The 27,108-nt window shown below is 43.5% G+C and overlaps 1 protein-coding gene across 2 annotated transcripts in view; it reads right to left on the reverse strand.

Moving 5' to 3' along the window:
* Window positions 1-8,867: 8,867 nt before the first annotated feature.
* LOC147112571 (trifunctional enzyme subunit alpha, mitochondrial-like) overlaps window positions 8,868-27,108 on the reverse strand; it is a 95,574-nt gene continuing 77,333 nt past the window's right edge. For both annotated transcript variants that reach the window (XM_085996953.1, XM_085996952.1), the window contains exons 16-20: window positions 18,538-18,606; window positions 16,773-16,968; window positions 15,488-15,602; window positions 14,241-14,386; window positions 8,868-10,887 (exon numbers count right to left, since the gene is read on the reverse strand). In XM_085996953.1, the coding sequence (XP_085853079.1) occupies window positions 10,742-10,887; window positions 14,241-14,386; window positions 15,488-15,602; window positions 16,773-16,968; window positions 18,538-18,606 (672 nt within the window). In that variant the 3' untranslated portion in view covers window positions 8,868-10,741. The remainder of the gene's footprint in view (window positions 10,888-14,240; window positions 14,387-15,487; window positions 15,603-16,772; window positions 16,969-18,537; window positions 18,607-27,108) is intronic.

The following is a 27,108-nucleotide window of genomic DNA, read 5'->3' on the forward strand; positions in this document are numbered from 1 at the left end:
TGCTGCAGTTGTACAGGGCCTTGATGAGACCACACCTTGAGTACTGTGTGCAGTTTTGGTCGCCTTATCTGAGGAAGGATGTTCTTGCCATGGAGTGAGTGCAGTGAAGATTCACCAGACTGATACCTGGAAGAATGGCAGGAATGACGTATGAGGAGAGATTGGGTCGATTGGAATTATATTCGCTGGAGTTTAGAAGAATGAGAGGGGATCCCATTGAAATTTATAAAACTCTAACAGGACTAGACAGACTAGATGCAGGAAGGATGTTCCCGATGGCGGGGGGAACCCAGAACCAGGGGTCACTGTCTAAAGATAAGGGGTAAGCCATTTAGGACTGATATGAGGAGGAATTTCTTCACCCAGAGAGTGGTGAACCTGTGGAATTCTCTACCACAAAAGGCAGTTGAGGCCAATTCATTAAATATATTCAAGAAGGCGTTAGCTATATTTCTTAAGGCTAAAGGGATCAAGGGATATGGGGAGAAAGCAGGGACAGGGTACTGAATTTGGATGATCAGCCATGATCTCATTAAATGGTGGAACAAGCTCAAGGGGCCGAATGGCCTACTCCTGCTCCTATCTTCTATGTTTCTATGGGCGGGGGACACAAATTTTAGTGTACAGCAGCTGCTAAAGGGCTGCTGCACCCTTAAAGTTAGGCAGCATTTTTTTTTCCTGCAGGCTGACTTTCCAGACTGGAGGAGCTCTTTGAATTGAGTACAAATACACAAATCACTAAAAGTAGCAACACAGATTAACAAGGCCATAAAAAAGCAAACCAAGCACTAGAGTTTATTTCTAGAGGGATAGAATTGAAAAGTAGAGAAGTTATGCTAAACCTGTATCGAATCTCGGTTAGACCACACTTGGAGTACTGCGTACAATTCTGGTCGCCATATTATAAAAAGGATAGAGGCACTGGAGAAGGTGCAAAAAAGATTTACAAGGATGGTACCAGACATGCAAGGGTATATATCTATATATATAAAGCGGCTCTTCTGTCTGTCCCGATGTCTGTCCCGATGTCTGTCTGTCTGTCCGTGTTCCATACGTTTGAAAGTTATAGAGCGTACCGACGCGCACGTCGCCTCAAAAGAAAGCTTGCGATTCCGGACCGGTCATAGGCGTATTTACCTTTCGGCCGGACAAAAATCGCGCCCGCGGTATCCGAAAAACGTTCAGCGTTCCGCTCATTAGCATCTCATTAGCGACCGTGTGACGTCGAGGTCGACCAATCGTACGGCGGGTTCCTGGCACGTGCCATCCTACAGTTGAGTGTCGAGTGACTCGACGATTGACCAATCCTACGCTTCGGTGACCTGACCGGTCGACCAATCGGTGCGTGTGTGGGCGGGCCTTATCCTTCTGAACCGAGGTGAGTGGCCGCCATCTTGATTTTTCACGATTTTTTCCCCACACTTTCAGTGTGTTAGGGAACTAAGGTAAATATTTGAATTATGTGTTAGGGAATTAATTAACAATTTATTTCAGTTTTATATTGTGTTTAGCAACCACCCCCCCTCCTCCTCACTCAGGGGGGACTCGGGGCTGCTCTCCAGGCCCGCTGCAGGCAGGCCTGAAGCTCAAAAAATTTCTCTCTCTCTCTCTCTCCTTCTCCTCTTCCCTCTCTCTCCTTCTCCTCTTCCCTCTCTCTCCTTCTCCTCTTCCCTCTCTCTCCTCTTCCCTCTCTCTCTCTCTCTCTACTTCCCCCTCTCAGGTTTGACGGTGTCGGAGCCGGAGCGGGCGGGCCGCCCGAAGTGAGCCGCTCGCAAACGGCCGCCAGCCCGTGGGGTTTCCCTGCCTACTCCCCGCGGGCCGCCTCGCGCCGCTGGCACTGACTGCGCATGCGCCACCCGCCCACGGGAGCCCGCTCTGGCTTTTTTTTTTTTAAACGGCTGTCCCCGATCTCAATCGACGTCAGCCACGAGGGTCAGGGTGCACGCGCAGCAGGAGCAGCTGAGACACGGCCGTCTCTCTGTTCCGCGCTCGGCTCGGGCGGGTCTCTCAGCTGCAATCGGCGATCTGGGGGGCGGGGCTCCGGAGAGCGGGAGGGCGGGGCTCTGGAGAGTGGGACGCCGCTGCTCGGGAGGGCGGGGGGCGGGGCTCGGGACATCGGGAGATCGCGGGGCGGGACATCGGGAGATCGCGGGCCCGGACTACACATCGGGGGGGGCGGGGCTCGGGAGATCGGGGGGGCGACCCTCAGGGGGGGCGGGGCTCCGGAGATCGGGGGGGCGGGGCTCCGGAGATCGGGGGGGCGGGGCTCGGGGGGGCGGGGCTCGGGAGATCGGGGGGGCCGTGCTCCTGAGATGGGGGAGGCGGGGCTCGGGAGATCGGGGGAGGCGGGGCTCGGGATATCGGGGAGGCGGGGCTCGGGATATCGGGGGGGCGGTGCTCGGGAGATGGGGGGTGCGGGGCTCGGGAGATCGGGGGGGGCGGGGCTCGGGACATCGGGGGGGCGGGAGGCGGGAGATCAGGGGACGGGAGATCGGGGGCGGGACATCGCGGGGCGGGAGATCGCGGGCCCGGACTACAGATTGGGGGGGCGGGGCTCGGGAGATCGGGGGGGCGACCCTCAGGGGGGGCGGGGCTCCGGAGATCGGGGGGGCGGGGCTCCGGAGATCGGGGGGGCGGGGCTCGGGGGGTCGGGGCTCCGGAGATCGGGGGGGGGCTTGGGGGGGGCGGGGCTCGGGAGATCGGGGGGGGCCGTGCTCATGAGATGGGGGCGGGGCTCGGGAGATCGGGGGGGGGGCTCGGGAGGGGGCGGGGCTCGGGATATCGGGGGGGGCGGTGCTCGGGAGATTGGGGGGGGGGGCCGGGGCTCGGGAGATTGGGGGGGGCGGGGCTCGGGTACTCTCCCCCTTCCCTCCCCCCCTCCCCCTCCCCCCCTCAAAAAATTTCTCTCTCTTCCCTCTCTCTCTCCCCCTCAGTCTCTCTCTCTCCCCATTCTCTCTCTCTCCCTCTCTCTCCCGTCTCTCTCCCAGTCTCTCTCTCTCTATCTCCCCATTCTCTCTCTCTCTCTCTCCCCGTCTCTCTCTCTCCCCCCCAATCTCTCTCTCTCCCCCCAGTCTCTCTCTCTCTCTCCTCCAGTCTCTCTCTCTCTCCCCTCCAGTCTCTCTCTCTCTCCCCTCCAGTCTCTCTCTCTCTCCCCTCCAGTCTTTCTCTCCCCCACCTCCAGTCTTTCTCTCCCCCAGTCTCTCTCTCTCTCCCCCAGTCTCTCTCTCTCTCCCCCAGTCTCTCTCTCTCTCCCCCAGTCTCTCTCTCTCTCTCCCAGTCTCTCTCTCTCTCTCCCAGTCTCTCTCTCTCCCCCAGTCTCTCTCCTCTCTCTCCCCCAGTCTCTCTACTCTCTCTCTCTCCCGTCTCTCTCTCTCCCCCAGTCCCTCTCTCTCTCCCCTAGTCTCTCTCTCTCTCTCCCCCAGTCTCTCCCTCTCTCCCCCAGTCTCTCGCTCTCTCTCCCCCAGTCCCTCTCTCCCCCAGTCTCTCTACTCTCTCTCTCTCCCCCAGTCTCTCTCTCTCTCTCTCTCCCAGTCTCTCTCTCTCTCTATCTCTCCATTCTCTCTCTCTCACACTCCCAATCTCTCTCTCTCACACTCCCAATCTCTCTCTCTCACACTCCCAATCTCTCTCTCTCACACTCCCAGTCTCTCTCTCACACTCCCAATCTCTCTCTCTCTCTCACTCCCAATCTCTCTCTCTCACACTCCCAATCTCTCTCTCTCACACTCCCAATCTCTCTCTCTCACACTCCCAATCTCTCTCTCTCACACTCCCAATCTCTCTCTCTCACACTCCCAATCTCTCTCTCTCACACTCCCAATCTCTCTCTCTCTCACACTCCCAATCTCTCTCTCTGACATCCCAATCTCTCTCTCTCTCTCACACTCCCAATCTCTCTCACTCCCAATCTCTCTCTCTCACTCCCAATCTCTCTCTCTCACACTCCCAATCTCTCTCTCTCACACTCCCAATCTCTCTCTCACACTCCCAATCTCTCTCTCTCACACTCCCAATCTCTCTCTCTCTCTCAATCTCTCTCTCACACTCCCAATCTCTCTCTCACTCCCAATCTCTCTCTCTCTCTCACTCCCAATCTCTCTCTCTCACACTCCCAATCTCTCTCTCTCCTTCCCTCTCTCTGTCTCTCCTTCCCTCTCTCTCCTTCCCTCTCTCTCTCCTTCCCTCTCTCTCTCCTTCCCTCTTTCTCTCTCCCTCCATCTCTCTCTGTCTCTCCTTCCCTCTCTCTCATCTTCCCTCTCTCTCATTCCCTCTCTCTCTCTTCCCCCCAGTCGCTCCCTCTCTCTCTTCCAACAACAACATGCCCTCAAAAAGCCTCGGCACCGCCAGGCTCCCCCAGCTAGTATCTATATATATAAATCGGTACTTCTGTCTGTCTGTCATCGCGTGTGCGTCTGTCGGGTATGCGCTCGAAAGTTACAGGGCGTACCTACGCGCGCGTTACCTCCAAAGAAAGCTTACGCTTCCGAGACGGTTTTAAGCGTATTTACGTTTCGGCCGGGCTAAAATCGCGCCCGCGGTATCCCAAAAACCTTAACATTCCGCTCATTAGCATCTCATTATCCGCTCATTAGCGACAGAGTGACCTCGAGCTCGACCAATCGTACGCCGGGTTGCTGGCATGTGCCGCCGGGCCAATCGGTGCGTGTGTGGCCGGGCCTTATCCTTCTGAACCGAGGTGAGTCGCCGCCATCTTGATTCCAAACTTTTCCTTTCTTTTTCCCGCTTTCTGCGTCTTAAAAAAAAACGTTGCTTTTAAAACACATGTTTTAAAAAAAAATGATTTAGAAACGAATTAACTTATCTAATCTCATTAATTTTCCTACCTTTCCCCGTTTTTCCAGGTAGGCCTCGAAGCCTCGGCTTCTCCTTCGCACCCACGCCCGAGCTAGGCACCTCCCGGCCCCACTCAAAGGCTGGAGGGCCGAGCCTCAGCCCAGCGCCGCTAGGGTGCGCGCGCAGCAGGAGTTGAGACACGGCGTCTCTCTCTGGCTCGGCCGGGGGGCGGGGCTTGCTGAGCGTCACCCTGGCAACCGGCTCCCCGGCCGTCTCGCACAGCCGCAATCGGCGGTCTTCACCTCGGGGGGGGGGGGGGGGGGGGGGCTGCCCCCCCTCCCCCCTTACCTTACTGGGCTCTTCTGGCCCTTGATCCAGGGCACCTGGCAGGGCAGCCACTGCTCCCCTACTCAGGCCTCCAGTTAAAATAGCAGATCAGGTTATCAGAGCCTGACCTGCATATTTAAGGAGGACCCAAGGCTTGGGGTGGGCGTCCTTGCTGTCTACAATTTAAAATTGCAAGCAGTCAGATTCAGGCAGGAAAGGAGTGGGTGTGTCCCCCGCTCCATTTTTAACTGAGTTAAAATCAGGGCCAGAGGCTCTGTGAATAATGCAAACACTTGCTCTAAGGGAGGTTATTTCTCTAGCTGTTAAGATGAAAGCAATTGCAATGCTGAAAGACCTGAAAATTTCCCAGAGTGAAATGATGAAAGTTTGGTGTATCACAGCCGCCGCTAATTCAAATGATCAGAAATAAAGATCAAATTATGGATGAATGGCATCAGAATGCAAACCCTGAAAGAAAACCAAAGGGAAGGTCACCGATTAAAACTGCACTGCTTTCAGAATGCCCACGTAGCTGGCATCCCCATAACTGCACAGCTGATGCAGCAGAGCCAAAAAACTGGCAGATGCTTTCAGTAAGCCAGATTTTGATCCGCACAATGACATGTAGTCTTTCTTTAAAGTTAACCTTGTCTTTAAAAAGGGCTTATGGAGAAAAGGATGATCAGCCAGCAGCAGAGCATTGAGATTTTATCAGATCTCATAAAAGGTATGCCCCATCTGAAGTTTGCAATTGTGATAAGTCTCTTTTTTCAGAGCAACTCCAGATGGAACTTTGTCCTTTAAAACAGAATCCATAAAGGTCAGTAAAAAAAAGCATGATAGATATAGTCAGGTGTGCACCAATTTAGATGGCTCTGAAAAAAATGGCCCTTTTAATTGTTGGCAAAAGCAAGAATCCACAATGGTTTTGTGGTGTTAATTTGGAGCAAATGCTTGAATGACATATGCAACAAAAACACATTTTGTTTCTTGACAATTGTAGTGTTCACCACGTGGTGTTGTCTAATGTGAAGCTTATTTTCCTCCCCCTCCCCCACATTTAACATCACTAATCCAGCCTCTAGCTCGGTATAGTTCAGAATTTTATAAGTCTTTTGCGGAAAAGGATGCTCAACCAAAATCTCGCAGCATTTGATAGGGGTCTTCTGTATCAGCCATACATATGACGGTGCAAGCATGGCGAGAAGTTCCTCTGGAGACAATAAAAAAAACTCTTCTAGCAGCAGGATTTTGCCCGGATGGGAGTATGGAAGCGACAGTGATTGAAGCTGTTTAAGCATCAAAATCGTAAACTCAGGATGAATTTGAGGAGCTTGTTAGAATTAACGACGCTTGAATGTTTTGGGGAACAAAGTGATGCTGAAATTGTTGAATCTGTTAGGGCTGGTGAATTGTCTACATTTGAGGATAATAATGCTGAAGATTTAGAGAATAAGCCTGTAATCTCATGCCCATCATGTTACTTGGAATGTCATTCTGCATCATCGGAAGCATTTTGAGTACTGCACAAGCTAGAGGGCACAGTTCATCTCGTGGCTCTAGCTAAAAGGCAAGCGCTAATTGATCAGCTGTTAAATTGCTCATTTGTTTTTAAAGGTCCTTTCTCTTTTAAAAACATTTATTGTGCTGAATTGTAATGTGTGGCATATTTGAAGCAAATGACGTACACTTTGTTGTCCATAACAACTGTGACCATTTTTACAGAACTGTAATTGCAATCCAGTTTGCATTCCATTGTTACCTCCTTGCCAAACTTGACACAATAAAAAAGATAAAAGTGAATAAAATTAATCGGCAAAATCATTTTTCATTTAACAGTTTTGCACTGTACTTGCATGCTCTTTGTTCATCCTTTCACATCAGTTAGAATGAAGGCTGCTCATTGGGGTACTTTCATGTAACCTCCAAATGCTTAAAGGGTTTCTCCATTCTCTTCAAAAAAAAAAGTTTGCACATATGGAAAGAACCTGTACTGGTGGTAGACCAGCCAGCCTGTGATGCCTGAGCTGCTAAGAGGAGCAGGCCCGACAAATAACTGGATTGGAAGATAGCAATGGAGTGGTTAAGGGATAGCTTAATAGTTTTGCAGCAGACCAACAACTTCCATTTATATAGCATCTTTTACGTAGTTAAAAAAAGGCCAAAATGCTTCACAGAGACAATCTGATAAAAATGGGCACCAAGCCAAAGGGGGAAATATTAGAAGTGGTGACTAAAAACTGTGTCAAAGAACCAAGTTTTGAGGATGGTCTTAAAGGAGTGGGAAGTAGAGATTCAGAGGGGTATAGGGAGGGAATTTCAGTATGGGGTCTCGACAACTAAAGGCACGGCTGCTAATGACGGGGCAAAGGGAGGAAGTGGTTGTAGGGCTGGAACGGGTTGCAAAAAATGAGGGGCAAGCCTGTGATTTAAACATGAGCATGTGAATTTTAAATTGGAGGTCTTGGGGTACTGAGAGACAATGTAGGTCAGTAGGGACAGGAGTCTTAGGGGAGCAGAACCTGCTACAGAATCGGATGCAGGTAGCAGAATTTTGGATGAGCTTATGTGGAAGGTGGTAGGCCAGCCAAGAAAGCATTGGAATAGTTGAGTCTGGAGGTGACAAAGGGCTGAGGTGGGTTACATTATGCAGTAGAAGTTGGCCATCTTTGTAGTGAGAAGGTCAGCTTGGAGTCGAATAGGATGGCAAGGTTACAAAAAGTCTGATTTAGTCTAAGACAATGGCTGGGGAGTGGGATGGAATCAGTAGCAAGGGGCCAAAAGATGATGGCAACAGTCATCCCAATGTCTAACTAGAGGAAATTGTGGCTCATCCACAATTGGATATCGCACAGTCTGACAGAATAGAGGGTCAAGAGAGTGGTGTAGAGGTCGAGCTGGGTGTGGTCAGCATACATGTGGAATCTGAACCCACGTCTGCAGATGATGTCACTGAAGGACAGCATGCAGATGAGGAAAAGGGGCCTCATGATAGATCCTTGAGTAACTCTAGGGGCAACGGTGGCAGGAAGAGAAGCCACTACTGGAGATGATCTGGTTACAAACACACAGGTAAGGGCGGAACCAAGCAATCCTCCTGAGCTGGACAACAAAGGAATGGTGTTGGAAGAGGATGGTGTGGTCGAGCATGTTAAAGGTTGCATAGTGGTTGAGGAGGACAAGGAGAGATAATGTAATACAGGCATTAATAAAGTGACCTTTGTTCGGACAGAAACCAAGGTGTGATTTATGTACCCAGTCAGGTATATAGTCCTAATAGCTTAGAACCCAGAAACCATGGAAGATGTTTAACTTTCTTGAACCTGACCTTCATGATGGCTGTAATGTTGCTAAACTCTTATGGAATTTCTTCTACCCAAATGTTTTCAGATGACTTTTCAGAAAAATGATGCTCAACAATGCTACAGATGCATAATGGCTTTCTCCAATTGCAAGACGAAGAATCACCGGGATTGAGTTTAGCATTGGAAGGAGCTTGGACTGTCTTTCACTGGCACTTTAGCTATCTTAATTTACACATGTTGAACTTATATCACTGGTAAGCAGGCAAATAACAAATATTTCTAAGATTAAGTTTTTTTCTTTTTTGGGTTAATGCTACAGGAAGCCTTTTATCATAATCACGTCCATTAAACAATGCTAATATTGGGCTGTTTGATATTATGGTCTGCAGCACTGAATATCATTTTGGCACATGGTAAAGAAAAGTTTGATTCAGGCAGATGTCGAGGTCGACGATTAATTATATTTTTATGCAACTAGTTCATTAAACAAGTCAAACATAAAAATTACAACCAGCAAAAATGACATGCATAATGAATGCATCAATAAGGTCCAACATTTTCCTCAATTAAGAGATGTGAAGTGTCACAATACATACACTATAAACAGGACTATAGCCATTGCAATTAGGTTAGCAATTTAACAGTAGTTCAGTTACACATTTTTGGTGGCAACTACAAATTAATTTATTTAGTTAGTATGATGCAAACTGTTTTTAAATCTAGTTTAGCCACAATCCCTATCTGGTTTTCTTTTGACGTTTAAGCTATCTGAAAATATATCTTATAAGCACCTTTTTAAAAAGAGTTAAATGCCAGCACTTTCATCTATGGCTGCAATGCTAATCTCAATATATTTGGCTAATAAAACCAATAATCCCTCTCCATAATACTAGATGAAAAATTACAATTAAATGATCAATTTCATAGAATGATTTGTTCACATGCATTTTGGCTGATCAGGGATATTACCAATATTACATTCTATTGAGGGCAAATGATTCCCCAAAAGATTTAAATGCAGTGTTTTTAGCCTACCTGGCCAAGGGACAGGAATTAATCTAGTCCTTTTAATCAGAATGTTACAACAATTCAAGTGCAGTTTTACATTACTGTGCAAGTTTCAGTTGAAGGAATTGATGCCCATTTGGACATCCCATACTACTGACCACCCTGTAAAAAAATCTCTAATAACTGCCCAGTCTTCATGTGTAAGCCTGGTCTGTGTCTGGAGGCTATTCAAACATGGCAGCATCACAACCTCACCTGATATCCATACATACAGTTTCCAGCAAGGGTCACTGGATTGCAAACAGGAGTGGGAACATTGCCTAATGCTATTTTCCCCCCTTTCCTGGCAGAGAGGCTAAATTTCAGCAATCCAAGATCATGCCTGGGTCATTCCTTGTTCATATGACTTAGTATCACACTAAGCAGTGGTTTTACTAACTGAACTGTCTGGGAAGCTTCATATTAGCCCAATCATAAACCACAGTTTTACAGCTGGTATTAATTTAGAAGACAGCAATAAAAAGCCAACTAAAGTGTGTTATACTAGTCAACTACAGCATGTCTTCAGCTGATCAGTAGAGAGTTGGATAAAGCTAGATCTATATATGTATTACCTCAATGGCTTTGGAAATGCACAGGGCAACAGAGCTGCAAGAATGGTTTCTTTCTAGTCAAGTCATAAAATTGCTGCATTTAAAACAAATGTTCAGATTTTAAATACAATGGTATGAGAGTCACTTGTCAAATTTTAATATTTATTGGTTGGTAAACAAACTTAAGAAGTTCTTCCTCCTCTTGAAACAGATTTTTGTGCCAGGCTGCCAACCCACAAAGTTGCTTTAAATGATAAACACCATGCCAGCCTAGTGTTATTAAATAAGGGACAGAGTATAATATTCATTTTTTAAATGTTATAACATTGCATTGGAATGGCCATAATACTACCCTCAAAGAGTAGACAAATTTGATATGAACTTACCAGGCTCCACAAAAAATGCTGGAAACAAATCTTCAAAAATATCAAGTACAATTTAACAGCATTTAAATTGTATATTATGCAGAAGTGGTGTCTGAATAAATTGCAGTTAAAGGCACTAATCAAAGCTGATTGACTATTTTAGTCAGTTAAAAAACAGGTATAATCAGACTGTATATCATTTAATGTTAATGAAATCAACAGTTCAGATAAAACTACCTAATGTATACAAGAGAAACGTGATTGCAACCTTTTGAAAATGGTCACATTCAGCAATTATGTACATTTTTATTGGTTGAATTCTGTTACGTAGGTAGGTACAAGCTTTATCTTAGTGACGGAATTTCTTGCTCTTGTCTTTAGCGTAGTCCAGCAGCATCTGGCATGGTGTGAACTCACTGCCGTAAACACTTTCATATTTCGCCATCTTGTCAACCAGTGTTTGCGCTCCATAGGAGTCTAAAAATTTGAATGGCCCTAAAGTGGATGAAATTAAAAATTAATTTCATTGCGTAATGACATTTAAATAAAAGTGAATTATTTACTATTTTCATAATACAGCAACACTGACTCCTGTTTTAAGTATTGTAAATATTTGGCTATTTTAGTGATAATACTTTTCCTCGTCAGTGAGATTACACTTATTCCACACAAGTGGAATTGTAGATAATCTTTTTTTCCCATTCAAATATAACACTGGACAGAACAGTTGCAATAAATCAAACTGTATATTCAAAATTTATCATCCAGTTAAATATAAATTCCATGACCAGTTAAAATATACAGTTCCAACAACTTGTATACATTCTTTTTAAACTTCAATTACCAATGTGATTTTCAAGACAGTAGAAAAACTACTGTAGCTAAGCTGCTGCAAGAACCACAATGTATTAGATGATCCTGAAATAAAAATCACCAATGAAGCAATTTGATTTTCTGCAATATTTTATAATACACTTGTTGACATATAAAAGCAGAATATTTGATGACAAGCAGTTGAAAACGAAATTTCTCATGAGAAAAATCCACAAAACTAACTTAAACAGGAAATATTCAGTTATTTGGCCCTACTCTTCAGGAATTCTGCATTTTGTTCAGAGTATCCTTTGGATTGGAAACCTACACATTTATCATCTAGTGAGGAGGGAAGCCTCAGGCTACAGGATGATATAGATGGGTTGGTCAGATGGGCAGAACAGTGGCAAATGGAATTTAACCCTGAAAAGTGTGAGGTGATGCATTTTGGGAGGACTAACAAGGCAAGGGAATACACAATGAATGGTAGGATCCTAGGAAGGACAAAGGAACCTTGGTGTGCATGTACATAGATCCCTGAAGGCAGCAGGACAGATAGATAAGGTGGTTAAAAAGGCATATGGGATACTTGCCTTCATTAGCTGAGGCATACAATATAAGAGCAGGGAGGTTATGATGGAGCTGTACAAAATGCTAGTTAGGCCACAGCTGGAATACTGGGTGCAGCTCTGGTCGCCACGCTATAGGAAGGATGTGATTGCATTGGAGAGGGTGCAGAGGAGATTCACCAGGATGTTACCTGGGTTGGAGCGCTTCAGCTATGAAGCGAGACTGGACAGGCTGGGGTTGTTTTCCTTAGAGCAGAGAAGGCTGAGGGGGGACCTGATTGAGGTGTACAAAATTATGAGGGGCATAGATAGGGTAGATAGAAAGGAACTTTTCCCCTTAGTAGAGGGGTCAATAACCAGGGGGCATAGTTTCAAGGTAAGGGACAGGAGGTTTAGAGGGGATTTGAGGAATAAAAAATTCACCCAGAGGGTGGTTGGAGTCTGGAACTCTCTGCCTGAACGGGTGGTAGAGGCAGGAACCCTCACAACATTCAAGAAGCATTTAGATGAGCACTTGAAACGCCATTGCATACAACGCTACGGACCAAGTGCTGGAAAATGGGATTAGAATAGATAGGGCTTGATGGCTGCGCAGACATGATGAGCCGAAGGGCCTCTTTCTGTGCTGTATAACTCTATGACTATGACTCCATGTGGACCATTTTTAATGTTAATTCAACCCTTTTACACTACATTCAAACAATCAAATGAATACAAAGGGGAAGTTATGTTTCAGTTGTCAGAGCCTTGGTCAGACCCCATCTGGAATACTACGTTCAGTTCTGGGCACCGCACCTCAAGGAGGATATATTGGCCCTGAATTTCCGATCGGAGGCTTCCTGCGGGCGGATACCTCCAATCAGAAAAAATTCTACAAACCTTCATGCTGGTTCCGTAGATCCCGAGGCTTCCGATCCTGGGCCTCTCCTGTTGGAAATGTGCAGAGGCCCACGTATCCCAGGGATGCGTGCGGTTCGCAAAGACCCCTGGGATCATGTGGGCCAGGCGAACCAATCAAAGAAGGGAATCCCCCTTCATACTTTTGACAGGTCTGTAGGGACAGAACTGTCAAAAGTATGAATGGGGATCACATTTAACACTAAAAAAATGTTTTAATTACATAATTAAAATTCAATTTAAAAATATAATTTTTTGAAAAACATTTTTACAGGGCTAAAAATAAACTTACCTTTTTGAAGAGTATTTTTAATTTATAAATGAGTTATCAAATTTAATTTTTCTATTTTTCAACATTCTTAAGCTGGTAAAAGCAGGCCTTATGCAGTGACTATGGTTAACTTGAATCTGGACAGTGTCAACAGCCTATTCAACCACAGGGCCTCCACAGCAATGTTCCCTTGAATTTTTTTTTGGGCGCGCTGCCCCTTTAACCACATGCGGGTTTTTCCAATTTAAAAGCTGGTGAGCCGCCTGTGCGGGAGCTTAAAGGGAACATTGCTCCACAGCCACGTCCAATCTTGTCCTCTCCCATTCCACACATATACACATTCGACAAAGGTTGCTGGATAGCCATCGGGAGCAGGAATCCTTAGGTAACACATCATAGATTGGAGATCAAACCTAGAAATTCCATGGTCTATATTGCTTCATTAGTCAATATCATAATGGAAATGCTTTTTAAAAAAAAAAAAAAATAATGGATAATCTTTCAAGTATGTGCTGCAGGTTTTCTGTACTGCTACCAGCCATTTTCCATCCACAATGGATGGAAGTTCATGGGCACACTACACTAGTGGCAGGTGAGGAACCCTGCTGCTAGTGCATATTCAGAAAAGTGAGTGCACTCTGCCTAATTAAGCTTTATTTTTCTAGATTTTCTCTTTTACCCATTGTCTCTCTCTTTACCTCTCCCCCATTCCCTTCCCGCCTCCAACCTCCACTTAACTTGACGTAATTTGACATTACCACCAGACTGTCTGCTTTTCCAGAACACCTGACATTGTAGACAAAGCTCTTCTATTTGATCAGCTATTAGTTTTCAAGTGGGAAACATTAACAAATAGGAACATTTTGTCTCTTGTATTTTGTATTTACTAATAGCTCTACCTCAAAACCAAGTACATCAATCAAGAAAAATCTTTGCTTGCAACAGAAAAGTATCAAAATGACTGGAGTTTGGAGAAAAAACAAAGCAACAAAGAGTGGAGTTCAATTTTGATAAAGGTTCAATATGAATTGGCAATTCTGTAGAAATGCTATCCAGTAATTTTAAAACTTTGCTTTTAAAAAAGCATGCTTCAGACAAAATTCCAGTGAATTTTCTAGCAAAATAAGGTAAACATACAACTCATTTTGCATCAAATGCTCAACATAGGCCATATTCAGCAGCCATTTTAAAAAATAGTATAAAGTTTCACAGTTCTGGAAAAGCACAAAATCCGAAGATAGAAAATATTTAGTAGTTCATAGAGTAGCGGGTCTTTTCAAATTGAGCAACTGCTTTACCTCCAAGGCATGGTGGGAATCCTAGGCCAAAAACAGCACCAATATCTCCCTCAATAGGGTCGCTTAATATTCCTTCCTGAAGGCACAATACAGCCTCGTTCACAAATCTTGACACCAACCGCAACTGAATATCTTCATCTGATGAACTGGAAAAGGAGAAAACAAGTCAGTACATTCTCAACTGAAACAGGACCGTGTCAGCGCAGAATAGAGTACTTCAAACAGTTTGCCCAAAAATTACATGCTGAAAATTCTGGATAATTTTTTTTTTTTTACATGATCAATGCAGACTACATTTCCATGTCCCCACCATTCTCTATCCTCCATAAACATGCACGCACGCACACACGTGCCTGAATACTTAGAAGCATTGTTGTGTGAAACTGCTCTATTTGTACCATATGCAAATTCACAGATAGAAAAACAGCACGGCTGCTACCTGCATGCTTACCCACCCAGAAGTGGGTACAATCTGCTTAATCATCCACAGAACATGAAACTAGTGAGCATTTACACCCAGTTGCATTTAAACAAACTTATTAAATAATTTATATTCAATAAGAAATTAGCTCATCTTAAACTTGATTCGTAGCAGTAATGATTAAATACAAGTGTGGCCCAAAGCTACAACAACTTGCATTTATATAGCACCTTTAACATAGTAAAATGTCCCAAGGCGCTTCACAGGAATTTGACACTCAGCCAGCGTCTTAAGGAGGAGAGAGAGGTAGAGAGAATTAGTGAGGGAATTCCAGAGCTTAGCTCCAAGGCAGCTGAAGGCAAGGTTGCCATTGCTGGAGAACTGAAAATTGGGGATGCGGAAGAGACCAGAATTGGAGGAGCAGAGCCAAACCGTACATTACAACAGTAATGTACTTTATTGGCAATAAAGTGTTTTGGGACGTCCTGAGGTTATGAAAGCCGCTATATAAATGCAAGCCATTTCTTTGTTTCTTTAAACCTTGTCCCAATATGTGGCAGAGCAGGCCACTGTACTGGACTAGTTATAAACAGCGATGACAACATTTGTAATTAATTGGTTGTAAAAGTTTTTTGGGACATTCTGAGGACATGAAAGGTGCTGTATAGATGCAAGTTTAAAAAAATAAATATTGGACTATTTACTGGCAACCATTTGTTGGTATTCAAGTTGTCATGAACTATGTACAATAAGCACAGATGGAATTAGTCCTCCAATCAACATACTGCATTTGAAGGATTTACAAAATATTTTACATTTTACTTACACCTCGAGGTTGGCAGGCAGTTTAAAGCGGTCTAGAATTTCCTTTGCACCTGGATTCAAAGTTTTAGTTTTCACACCTGCCTGGTAAAGGTAGCAACCTTTTCCTGTCTTACGGCCTGAAATTGAAAGAATTAAAACTGAATTTGAATACTTTGATTCTAGTAAATATGAATCAGAAACCTTTAAAGTTCACTGTCGCTACTGTAACATTTAATTGCTTCAATGGCCTTATTTCACAAGTCTTTTACTCCTATTTTAATTTTAAAAAATGGGTTCCTTGATATTTGAATCCTGTCATTGTGAATAATTTCCCTGAATCAACTTAGTCAATCCCTTCATAATTTTGAAATCACCTCACAATCTACTCTTTACAAAAAGAGAACAAGTCCACTGGGGAATGGGGGATCAGGGATAGAGGGGGAGACTGGGGAATGGAGTGGGTGTGGTGCCCAGAATTTCCTGCAGAGCCGGGAGTAGCAGCAGCAACGTGTGCGTGGGAGCAGCGGCAAGAGAGGAACAGTCAGTGAAGGGATGAGTGAAACCTGGGGACTTTATCGTGTGTAAACAGTGAAAGATTGTTTCCACTATTGGGATAATGGGGAACAAAGACTACTGATTCTCACTGGAAGAACCTAGCAGGAAGGGAGATAGAAGGATTTAATACAGAAGGCTATAGGACCATGGGATGCATCACCACAAGTAGCTATTGAGACAGAGACTAGAACATCATGTAAATTACGAGCAAAGATACTCAACTGCAGAGACCCAACCTTTATAAAAGGTGGAGGATTGAGCAACGTTATACTTTCAGTATCACTTTGCAACAAATGCGCAAATCTTAAACTTACCTGATGGTATCAATCAATTCAGATGTCAGAGGCTGGGTGTGACTTTGGTTTAAGCAACTCAAATTGACAAGCTTTGCGTGAGGAATTTATTATAAACAAACAGTCTGTTCTCTAAAAATAGGAGCAGCAATATTGAATCTGCTACAAAAGCAAGTGAAGAAAATTTAACAAGCTAATGGATTCTGAAGGAATCAGCTGATACATATTGGGCTGAATTTATTCCTGGTGTGAAACAGAACTGATCAAAGAACTGAATTGCAATTCCAGAACCTGTTCATAAACTGCGACCGAGCTAGGTGATAACAGAAATAACTAGTGAGAGAAAACATTTCATAAAGGGACTCCAAATATTCGGACATCTTATTCGTTAGTATGGAGGATAAAGAATCATTTTCATGTTGTCTATAGATTTGTCATATTACAGCTGATTTTACTTACCCAAAAATCCCTTTGCAACCATAGTTTTTAATATTTCAACACTTCCACCTGCCATTCGAGAGCCAAATGCTTTCCTCAAATCATCTGCGACATGCGCTGCTACATCAATACCAACTTCATCAATCAGAGTGGCAGTGCCCACAGGAAACCCAAAGTTAGTTGTAACTGAATCTAGCTTCTTTGGGTCACCATGTTCCTGGAAATGGAAGTCATTGGTATCTTAGGTATACATTCCAATAAATAAACGCCAATTTCCCTCAACCCTAAAAATTGAAATTCCTTGAAAGATTATTTTGTAAGAGGAAATGTCATTTTACTGCATACAATAGCTTTGCTTTATTCCATTATGAAAAGTGTAGCTAGGAAAATTTCAATGGAGTGAGAGATTAGACCCTTCTACTTTAGTTCAATATATACAAGCAATGGTTAAATTAACATGGAGAAACCAGCTAAACAGAGTCCTCCAGAAAAATTCTCATTATCAAAAATGAAAACATGCATTTCCCCCTACAAAAGTTAATTATTTTACTTAACATATAAAACACTGTATATAGACATTGTGCACAGGACATCTAGGGGCAGTTACATGGTGCTACCATAACTACTTAAAATCAAGTCACTATGCTTAGGGCATTAGCAGCTACACTTTGACATCAAAACCGTTATTCACTTGCAGCTACAAATCCCAATTTACAGTATATGGAAACATTGTAGTGTGGAAAGAAAGTCAAGGAATTAGATTTCAAATGTGCATAAGCCAGAACTATAGTATTATATACTACCAGTCTTAATAAATAGGAATTTGGGTAAAACTGAATAACTACAAAATAAAGTTGCCTTTTTAAGGGTAAGCTGCTTTAGATGTTTATTTTAAAGCTGAGACTGCTGTTGCAGCAGGGGGTAAATTTAGGCTTTGCATAAATATCCTATTATGCTTATTTGGTAAACACATTAATACTCCATCAATAATCATGACTTAAGTTTGGTAAATTTAACAAATCAATGTTAAATATCACATATTCCAGCTCAATGACAGCAAATGATCCTCTTCAAATTTTCATTCCTACCTCTCTGGAAGCAGGTGGATCATGCTAGGGTATAGGTCAAAGTGCCAACTGCCCTAAAGAATCTCGCCCAGATGACCACTGTACGCATGGCCACAGATTGGGCGTTGGCAGGATATTCAACGACAGGACACAGAACAGACATGCCTCATCAGCTAGTATTCTGATATATAAGGATCACTGGAGAGTGATCAAGAGCAAGTGTGAATGGGGGTGGCGGTTCTAAAACTAAACGATCAGAAGTGAAGACAATAGAATCTATGGAAGAAAGAAATTCTGGATGCTATGGTGGGGACCCAATATGGATAAAATCTCAATGATGAACAATTTTTACGCTAGGTTTCATTTAATTTCTGATCAGATCTAAAATGTCCCGCTGGCACAATTATTACTTTGGTAATTTATAGCCATTAGAACTCTATTGTAGTTAATTCATTTGTTCTTAGTAAGTTATCCATGATTGAGTGGAAATAAGTTTCTCCTGCAGTGCAAAATTTACAAAGATTACAACAGAATCACTTAACAAGTTTAAGACAATGTTGCATTTATTGTTAAAAATTGTTTTAGAAACTTCTCCACAATGTATGTATGTTTATAGAAAGCTAATCTTACATACTTAAACTATTTTTCAATAAAAATGTGTGGGAAAAGATTTATGGAGAGCAACAATTTTAATTCAAGCTAACACAATCTAAACAAACCTGCAGAATTCTGAGTGCTTCTGCCAATGTAGGTCCAAGACATCTTGTAGTATAAAAACCAGGGCCATCCTAAAGAAAATAGAGAGTCAACTTTTCAATCAAAGTGTTTTAGAATCAAAAGGCTTTCTTCCACACACAAAAATATATACTTGAAGTAAATTCTTCAACTGGCATATAACCAGAACAGACTTTAAATTCAGGCCTATCTGTCTGGTCAGGTTGACATTGCATTTTTTTTGAAGATCCAACTGCACTATGGTAAGAGGAGTAAGAAGTTCTCCTCATGTCCTGGCCAACTGTTCCCTCAACCACCACTACCAAAAAAGGTTCATTGATCATTCATCTTGTTGCTGTTCGAGTGCTGTTGGCACATAAAATTACTACATTGGCCTACATAACAACAGTAATTGCATTTCAAAGTAAATCTTTGCGTATAAAGAGCTCTGTGGTGCTCTGGAAGAGGTAGTAGGTCACTATATCAATGTTAGTTTGCCCTTTTATTTTGGTCATCTAATGTCATCTCACACACAAGGGCGACATGAGGAAAAACTTTTTTATGCAGCGAGTGGTTAGGATCTGGAATGCACTGCCTGAAAGGGTGGTGGAAGCAGACACAATCGTGGCTTTCAAAAGGGAATTGGATAAGTACCTGTAGGAAAAAAATTTGCAGGGCAACGGGGAAAGGGCGGGAGAGTGGGACTAGTTGAAGTGCTCTTGCAGAGAGCTGGCACGGGCTCGATGGACCGAATGGGGCCTCCTTCTATGCTGTAACCATTCTATATACAAAAACAGCTGTATCAAGATGCATGCAATTTATGAGGTACGGCTGCTTATTTTGGGGTTGAGGAAAAAGAAAACCACTAAAAACGCGCACTTGCCATTTATAGTGCAAGTGGTTAGTTGTATATTTTGATACAGGTGAGCAGTGCACAATTGTCCATCTAAAAACTGCGCATAAAGTACCTGTAGAATTAATTTGTTCAAAAACTAACAATGAGAGTAAGGAGCACACAATGGAGCGAGAGAACATATATTGCGAGAGTTGTTATTTGGCTAATGAAGACCAACTGCACTGTAACAAGCAAGTGCAACATTATAAACTAATACATTGGCTCAGTGGCAGGAAGCAAAGGGTAATGGTCGATGGGTGTTTTTTGTGACTGAACAGCTGTTTCCAGTGGGGTTCCACAGGGCTCAGTACTAGGTCCCTTGGTTTTCGTGGTATATATCAATGATTTAGAATTCAATGTAGGGGGGCATGATTAACAAGTTTTCAAATGATACAAAAATTGGCCGTGTGGTTGATAGTGAGGATGAAAGTTGTAGACTGCAGGACGATATTGATGGACTGATCAGGTGGGCAGAAAAGTGGCAAATGGAATTCAATCCAGAGAAGTGCGAGGTAATGCATTTGGGGAGGGCTAACAAGGCAAGGGAGTACACAATAAATGGTAGGATACTGAGAAATATAGAGGAACAGAGGGACCTTGGAGTGCATGTCCACAGAGCTCTGAAGGTAGCAGGACAAGTAGATAAGGTGGATAAGATGATGTTGCCAGGACTGGAGAATTTTAGCTATGAGGGAAGATTGTATAGGCTGGGGTTGTTTTCTTTGGAACAGAGGAGGCTGAGGGGAGATTTAATTGAGGTGTATAAAATTATGAGGGGCCTAGATAGAGTGGATAGGAAGGACCTATTTCCCCCTACAAAGGGGTCAATAACCAGGGGACATAGATTTAAAGTAATTGGCAGAAGGATTAGAGGGGGATTGAGGAGAAATATTTTCACCCAGAGGGTGGAGGAGGTCTGGAACTCACTGCCTGCAAAGGTGGTAGAGGCAGAAACCCTCATTGCATTTAAAAAGTACTTGGATATGCAATTGAAGTGCCGTAACCTACAAGGCTACGGACCAAGAGCTGCAAAGTGGGATTAAGCTGGATAGCAGGCGAGAGCGCGCGCGCGAGCCCAGCGGGCGAGAGAGAGAGCCAGCGAGAGAGAGAGAGAGAGAGAGAGAGAGACAGAGAGAGAAAATTGGGCCCTGACAGTAAATCTAAAGAAAACCAACATCATGATTTTTCAAAAAAGGCCCAGATGTCAGGAAAACAAATACCAGTTTACTCTCAATGATACCATCATAGGACACACTATGAGCTACACTTACCTTGGTCTAACCATTACAGCATCAGGGAGCTTCAACATAGCAGTGAATGCACTAAAAGAAAAAGCCCGAAGAGCCCTATACGCAATAAAAAGAAAATTCTACAACATCCAAATTCCAATCAAAATCTGGCTCAAAATATTTGATAGTATAATCCTGCCCATTGCGCTGTATGGTAGTGAAGTATGGGGCCCACTCAATCACCATAGCTACACTAAATGGGAAAAACACAATAGAAGCCCTACATGCAGAATTTTGCCGAAGCATTCTTCGCACCCAAAGGAAAACACCAACAAATGCATGTAGAGCCGAACTGGGCAGATACCCACTGATAATAAACATCCAAAAACGAGCACTAAACTTTCTAAATCACCTCAAATCTAGTTCCCCAGACACCCTTCATTTTAAAGCCCTCCAGACCCAAGAGCTGAACCCAGAAACGAGTCCCCTGAGTCAGTTGTTACTGAAACTAAGTACTCCTACCCAGCCGGACCCTGACCAGTCCCAGACCAACACTGCTCCCCAAACACCAATCCGAGTGAACCAAATCATTAAACAATGCAAAGAAACCTACCTGGAACATTGGAACACAATAACCAAAAGCCAAAGCAGATTAGAATGCTACCGGGCCCTAAAAAGAGAATATAAACTGGCAGACTATCTCTCGACCATCAGAGACACAAAACAGAGACAGACCCTCACCAGATACAGACTAAGCGACCACCAACTGGCAATTGAAAAAGGAAGATACAAGAAATCCTGGCAACCTAAAGAAAATAGAACATGTGATCACTGTCTGGCCGGCGAGGTTGAGACAGAGGTGCACTTCCTCCTAAAATGCGAAAAATTCAACGAGACAAGAAACATATATTTTGACAAGCTCAGCCTTACAACCCCAGATTTCAAAGAATTGGATGACCTGTCAAAATTAAGAATAGTCCTGGGGGAAGGAGACAGACCATATCTTGGTGCCCAATATATGTAACAACATGTCACAACCTGAGGAATAGTGAGTGACTAACGAACACACCCATAGCATATATAATCTAAAAATGTTTAAATCAATACCGAATGTACCCAACGACTGTTTTAAATTAATACTGAATGCACCCAAATATGAGGGTCAACGACTGTTTAAATTAATATTGTCTGTACCCAACGAGGGTCAAAATTGTTTGACACCTACAGAATGTTGGAAACCTGTACTTTTTGTTATGTAAGCTTTGGCAATATGGTTCCCTGTAAACTTTCATGCCAATAAAGCATTTGAATTGAATTGAATTGACAGAGAGAGACAGAGAGAGAGACAGAGAGAGAGGGAGACTCACATATTCCTCAACTCTTGGGTCTAGTGTGGTGGATTATACAATCACTGACCTGGACCCCTGCGATATCAACGCATTCACTGTCAGGCAGCAATCCCCCCTCTCAGACCATAACCAAATAAATGTGTACCTTAAACTTTCTGCCCAAACTACAGACACAAAAAAGGAACCCAGTAAGCTCCATAAAATAAACCAGACATACAGATGGGCCCCAGACAGTGGAGATAAATTCATCACAGCACTAAATTCACCTGATCTCAAAAGTAAAATATCAAAATTTAAAGAAAATCTATATGAGATCACCAGAGATGGTGTAAACATGGCCATAGATGATATAAATATGATCTTCCATGAGGCAGCTGTAAAAGCCGACCTTGTGAAACAGAAGAGGAAACGTTACAAAAGACAAAATAAAAATGAGAAATGGTTTGACCACGAATGCAAAAATGCCAGAAAAGACCTGAGAAAAATATCAAACCAAAAGCATCGCCAACCAAACAATCCAGACCTACGTATTAGATACAATGAGACCCTCAAAAGATATAAACACACCATTAGGAACAAAACACAAAATTATACCCACAAAATACTCGAAGAAATTGAAAACTCCATTAATCCAAATCAATTCTGGGATATGTGGAATAACCCGAGTACAACACAATTGCAAGCATTACCAATCCAAGATGGCGACATCTGGAGAACACATTTTGAAAACCTCTACAAAGACATCCCAATAAACGTAACAAACCCAAGTCAACATCATGTCACAGAAAAACTCCACACATTAGAAGCAACAATTAAAGAGAACCAAAACCCTCTAGACTCCCCGATCACATGGAAAGAACTGGCCACAAAAACAAAATCTCTCCACCTAAAGAAAGCCTGTGGTCCAGACAACATCAAAAATGAAATGCTCAAGTTCAGCACTATGGAGATGCAGGGTGCTGTACTCAAGTTATTCAACATCATATTACGTTCAGGCTGTTTTCCCGATATCTGGTGCCAAGGACTCATCTCTCCCATATATAAAAGTGGAAACAAATCAGACCCAAATAACTACCGTGGCATCTGTGTCAACAGTTGTCTAGGGAAGTTATTCTGCAGTATTCTAAATAGTAGATTACTGGATTTTCTTAACAAACATAATATCCTTAGAAAAAATCAAATAGGCTTTCTTCCAAAACACCGCACCACCGACCATATCTATACCCTTCACACTCTCATTGAAAAACATATACACCAAACAAAAAATGGGAAAATATTCGCTTGTTTCATTGACTTCAAGAAAGCTTTTGACTCTATCTGGCTCGAAGGGCTCTATTATAAACTTCTTCAGTGTGGAATAGGGGGCAAAGTCTATGACCTTATTAAATCGATGTATCTGAAAAATAAATGCGGTGTCAAAATTGGAGACAAACGCACCGGTTTCTTCACCCAGAGAAGAGGCGTCCGGCAGGGCTGCAATTTGAACCCGACCCTGTTCAACATATACATAAATGAATTAGCAGACATGCTGGAGCAATACGAGTCACCGGGCCTCTGTCTCCTGGATGGAGAAGTGAAATCCCTGTTCTATGCGGACGACCTGGTTCTGCTGTCTCCCACAGAACAGGGATTACAGCAACAATTAGACCTACTTGACAAATACTGCCAAAATTGGGCCCTAACAGTAAATCTAAAGAAAACCAACATCATAATTTTTCAAAAAAGGCCCAGGTGTCAGGAAAACAAATACCAGTTTACTCTCAATGATACCATCATAGGACACACTATGAGCTACACTTACCTTGGTCTAACCATTACAGCATCAGGGAGCTTCAGCATAGCAGTGAATGCACTAAAAGAAAAAGCCCGAAGAGCCCTATATGCAATAAAAAGAAAATTCTACAACATCCAAATCCCAATCAAAATCTGGCTCAAAATATTTGACAGCACAATCCTGCCCATTGCGCTGTACGGTAGTGAAGTATGGGGCCCGCTCAATCACCATAGCTACACTAAATGGGAAAAACACACAATAGAAGCCCTACATGCAGAATTTTGCCGAAGCATTCTTCGCACCCAAAGGAAAACACCAATAAATGCATGCAGAGCCGAACTAGGCAGATACCCACTGATAATAAACATCCAAAAACGAGCACTAAACTTCCTAAATCACCTCAAATCTAGCTCCCCAGGCACCCTTCATTTTAAAGCCTTCCAGACCCAAGAGCTAAACCCAGAAAAGAGTCCCCTGAGTCAGCTGCTACTGAAACTAAGTACTCCTACTCAGCCGGACCCTGACCAGTCCCAGACCAACACTGCCGTCCAAACACCAATCCGAGTGAACCAAATCATTAAACAATGCAAAGAAACCTACCTGGAACATTGGAGCAAAATAACCAAAAGCCAAAGCAGATTAGAATGTTACCGGGCCCTAAAAAGAGAATATAAACTGGCAGGCTATCTCTCGACCATCAGAGACACAAAACAGAGACAGACCCTCACCAGGTACAGACTAAGCGACCACCAACTGGCAATTGAAAAAGGAAGATACAAGAAATCCTGGCAGCCTAGAGAGAATAGAATGTGTGATCAATGTCTGGCCGGCGAGGTTGAGACAGAGATGCACTTCCTCCTAAAATGCGAAAAATTCAACAAAACAAGAAACATATTATTTGACAAGCTCAGCCAAACAACCCCAGATTTCAAAGAATTGGATGACCTGTCAAAATTAAGATTAGTCCTGGGAGAAGGAGACAGACCATACCTTGGTGCCAAATATGTAACAACATGTCACAACCTGAGGACTGTTTAAAATTAATACTGAATGTACCCAACGATGTTCAACGACTGTTTAAATTAATATTGTTTAAATTAATATTGTATGTACCCAACGAAGGTCAAAATTGTTTGACACCTACAGAATGTTGGAAAACTGTACTTTTTGTTATGTAAGCTTTGGCAATATGGTTCCCTGTAAACTTTCATGCCAATAAAGCATTTGAATTGAAAATTGAATTGAGAGGGAGACAGAGAGGGAGACAGAGAGAGAGAGAGACAGACAGAGAGAGAGAGAGAGAGAGAGACAGACAGAGAGAGAGAGAGAGACAGACAGAGAGAGAGAGAGAGAGACACAGAGAGAGAGAGACAGGAACACAAAAACCGACAGATACCCCCCCAAACGAGAACACACCGAAAGCCCCAAACCCCGCTCCTGCCACACAACATATCCCAGAAACCCAACCAACAACCAGCCACCAGGCGAGTCCTACCCAGACTACTGTTACCCAGTCTGAAAAACCAGCCCCTCAGGCGGTCCTGCTGACCGACTCCAACGGAAAGTTTCTGGACCCCCAGAGGCTGTTCCCAGACCATCAAGTCCTGAAAAAATGGTGCAGCAACACAGGCCAAGCAATGAAGATCCTGAACAAAGAATCCCTTGGAAGCCCCAAATGGATTGTGATCCACACAGGCACGAACGACCTACGCACCCTACAGGAAGGCACGGCTTGGGCGGTGAGCAGGATGGCAGAAAAGGCCAGCAGGGAATTCCCCGAGGCGCGGATCGTGATCTCCACACTACTGCCCAGAAAGGACACCCCAGCCTATATAATCCACAACACCAACAGGGAGATCGACACGAGATGTTCTGTCCTCCCCAACGTCTCCCTGGCCCATCATCCAAACATCAACACAAGGGACCTCTATGACGAAATACATCTACTCAAACAGCGGATGTGGGTCTTCGCAAGAAACCTCATAAACACTGCCAAAAGACGCAGCCCTCCCACCCCCCCTACCATTGGGAGCCCAAACAGGACCACCAATGTCCCCCACCCCCCTTTACAAAACCGACAACAGAACCGTGCTTTTATACCTGACCCAAGACCCCCCTCTAGACCACAGACTGTAGACCAAGAACTGAGAAAGATCATGACGATGCTGAACAGCCTGATAGAAAGCCGGAGAAATTATTAATATTGTTATTTATCATTATCATTATTGTTATCTTATCAGTATTATTACTATTATTAGATAGATATATGTGCATGCCTCATGAAATTTATACTAAATCATCACTTAGCATTATAGAAAATAGTGTTTCCACACTCATCCCACAAAATAGGTCCATTTTATTTCGTTTTATTGAACTATATAAATGCGTTCTTTCCACATAAGCTGCTGGAATATCCAGGGCCTCCGCTCCTCACTTTTGGGATGAAGAGTACAGACCCTGAATTCCTAAAAGCTATAAAAGACATTGATATAATTGTGTTAACAGAAACATGGTGCCAAAAGGACATGCCGACCCACTGTCCTCCAATGTACCATGAAATCATTGTGCCCTCAGTAAAGAACACTAAAACACGCAAGGGCAGAACCTCCGGGGGAATATTGGTGTGGTATAAGGGAGAACTGGACAAACACATCTCACCGGTAAAACAGGGGAAATCACACGTATGGCTAAAACTAGATAAAAATATAGGAATAGCAAAAAAAGATGTTTACTTATGTGCGATCTACATACCTCCAATAGATTCGCCATATTTCGAAGAGGAGTTATTTGATACTCTCCACATGGAAATCAGCCATTTCCAGGCCCAAGGAAAGGTGATAATATGTGGGGACCTAAATGCAAGGACCGGTTGTGAACCTGACTTCATAGACCCACAGGGAAACAACCATGTGTTTGGCCAGACCCCTTTAGATGTCACACCAGCCATCGCAAATCGGAACAACCTTGATCGTGAAATAAATAAAAGCGGTAGGGAGGTAGTGCAACTCTGCCGAGCCTTAGGCCTGTACATCGTTAATGGTAGGTTCAGAGGGGACTCCCTAGGGAGACTCACATACTCCTCAACTCTTGGGTCTAGTGTGGTGGACTATACAATCACTGACCTGGACCCCTGCGATATCAACGCATTCACTGTCAGGCAGCAATCCCCCCTCTCAGACCATAACCAAATAAATGTGTACCTTAAACTTTCTGCCCAAACTACAGACACAAAAAAGGAACACAGTAAGCTACATAAAATAAACCAGACATACAGATGGGCCCCAGACAGTGGAGATAAATTCATCACAGCACTAAATTCACCTGATCTC

This window comes from Somniosus microcephalus, chromosome 9, assembly GCF_052327205.1.
Source record: "Somniosus microcephalus isolate GS21.2 chromosome 9, FLI_Smic_1.0, whole genome shotgun sequence".
Lineage (NCBI taxonomy): Eukaryota > Metazoa > Chordata > Chondrichthyes > Squaliformes > Somniosidae > Somniosus > Somniosus microcephalus.